The sequence below is a fragment of the Arabidopsis lyrata genome, assembly GCF_000004255.2.
Source record: "Arabidopsis lyrata subsp. lyrata unplaced genomic scaffold ARALYscaffold_4, whole genome shotgun sequence".
Lineage (NCBI taxonomy): Eukaryota > Viridiplantae > Streptophyta > Magnoliopsida > Brassicales > Brassicaceae > Arabidopsis > Arabidopsis lyrata.
In genome coordinates this window covers 12,317,823-12,320,005 of record NW_003302552.1, presented here as the reverse complement: position 1 = coordinate 12,320,005, position 2,183 = coordinate 12,317,823, and the positions used below count along the sequence as shown (strand labels likewise).

The 2,183-nt window shown below is 36.0% G+C and overlaps 1 protein-coding gene across 1 annotated transcript; it reads left to right on the top strand.

Annotated features, from left to right (window-relative positions):
• Positions 1–866: 866 nt before the first annotated feature.
• LOC9317031 (uncharacterized protein At4g22758) lies at positions 867–2,173 on the top strand. Its single transcript, XM_021028158.1, has 2 exons — positions 867–1,726; positions 1,760–2,173. The coding sequence occupies exon 1, from the start codon at positions 1,086–1,088 to the stop codon at positions 1,656–1,658; it is 573 nt and encodes a 190-aa protein (XP_020883817.1). The 5' UTR covers positions 867–1,085; the 3' UTR covers positions 1,659–1,726; positions 1,760–2,173.
• Positions 2,174–2,183: the final 10 nt, after the last annotated feature.

The following is a 2,183-nucleotide window of genomic DNA, read 5'->3' as shown; positions in this document are numbered from 1 at the left end:
ATTGTTTGTAAATTGTAATCTTTTGTGAAATCAAAGTAATTATGAGAATAAGTTCATTCCCTTCAGTTGGAATTTTATTATATTCATGCACATTGTTACCATTAGTAACAGAAAATTGCATATGATTTTTAATTATATACTTCCATTTTTAGTAAAAGATTAATTTTAATTGTTTTTGCATATATTAAAAAAAATAGTAATATTTAATGCGTCATTTTTCACGTCAAAACAAATATTTATGCTATTATGAACCAAGAATAACTCCTATATTCAAATATTCCCATCTATTATATATCTTGAAGTTTACAACTTGTTAACATTAATTAATAAAAATTACATAAATTAAAAATCAATTTTCATGAAACAAGAAAAAAACTAATGTTGGTTTTTCTTTTAGGAACAGAACTAGTATATTTTTAAATGAATTGAAAGCATTGAGTGAATCCATTATTTATTTATCTTTTATGAAATTAAAGCATGCTACAAACAACTTTTCTCTATGTTTTGTGAAATAAAAGCATGTTAGAAAACTTAAATATTTTAATTATGTAGTATGTATTTACATTGCTTTCCTCATTTATGTTTTTTCATAAAATAGACGATATAAATATATCTCGTTTTGGGGAATGTGCATTTAGTCAAGTGGTTAAGTCCACTTAACTCCGCCTTCCCCACCGGAGTTCGACTCCACTAAGTACGCGTTACCCCGCGTAGTAGGAATTGGCTATGGATCGGGCCTTGTCGATCCAAAGATGTCAAAAAAAAAAATATATATATATCTCGTTTTGTTAGTTTACAAATTATAAGCCCTACCAAGACTTATGTAAGCCCTACCAAAGTTAAACCGGGTAAAACTGGAGTTATTCACCGTTTCATTATCTACAAATCCACTATATATACTTCACTCTTTCAACTCCATATATTCTCTCACATTCCATTACTCTTTATCTTTATACCCTCACCATCCTCCACTATTTACAGTTTTGCCACTCTGACTTTATGTTATTAGCTTCTTCCGGTGACCGGCGACAACACGAGAGCGCCACCGTATCTCCAAGCTTCATACGATAAAAAATCTATAAAACATGAAGAACGGTAACCGGAAAACAACGCCGGAAACAGAGAAGTCTCACCGGAGAAAGTTATCAGAGAAAGCGATGTCGTTTCACGGCAGAGGAACAACGCCGGTATCGAATCCAGGAGAGCTTCGAAGACCGAAAACATTACCGGAGTTATTCTCCACCGGTCAAAGCATCACCGGACCGGTGACGGAATCGTTCCCGCCGCGTCTAACGAAACTTTTACTCAACGTAACGGTGCAAGGAAGTTTAGGAGCTGTACAAATTATAATCTCGCCGGAATCCACCGTGAGTGATCTAATCGACGCCGCGATTCGTCAGTATGTTAAAGAAGCTCGCCGGCCATTTTTACCGGAATCTGAACCGTCAAGATTTGATCTTCATTATTCTCAGTTTAGTCTTGAAAGTATTGGAAGAGAGGAGAAGCTGATATCGCTTGGGTCGAGGAACTTTTTCTTATGTGGCCGGAAAGAGACCGGAGGCTTTATCGGCGGTGGTTCATCATCGGAATCTTGTTCAAAGGAAGCTGAGAAAGTGGCTAAAACTGGTTTTCATTGGCTCAAATTTATGGGATTCTAGAAGTTTTTAATCATTTTGGATTATTGCTTTTTTCGAATTAGTTCCATTTTTAGGAAAAGGATATATAAATTTGGGCTTTAACAAAAAAAAAATATATATAAATTTGGTAATCTGTATATATTTTCTATGTAGAAACGCCTTATATATCCGAGAATAGGCGTTTGGAGCTTGCTGCAGTTGTTTTGGATACGGTAACAGGAGCTAAAGATAGATTCTCATGGGCAGCGACGACTAATGGGAAATTTACTGTTAAATCAGCTTATGAGCTGATAACAAGAGATGAATATCCAAGACAGCATATGGATAAGTTTTACGAGCGGTTGTGGAAGGTAATTGCACCAGAAAGAGTACGTGTGTTCTTATGGCTGGTTGGGAAGCAAGTGGTTATGACTAATGTGGAGAGATTCAGGAGACATTTGTGTGACACCGAGATTTGTCAGATTTGCAAGAATGGTGTGGAGTCCATTATTCATGTGCTCCGTGATTGTCCAGCGATGGCAGGAATTTGGATACGCATCGTCCCAT

Excerpts from the sequence above, each read along its gene's own strand:
- LOC9317031 (XM_021028158.1), top strand. The coding sequence starts at position 1,086 with ATGAAGAACGGTAACCGGAAAACAACGCCGGAAACAGAGAAGTCTCAC.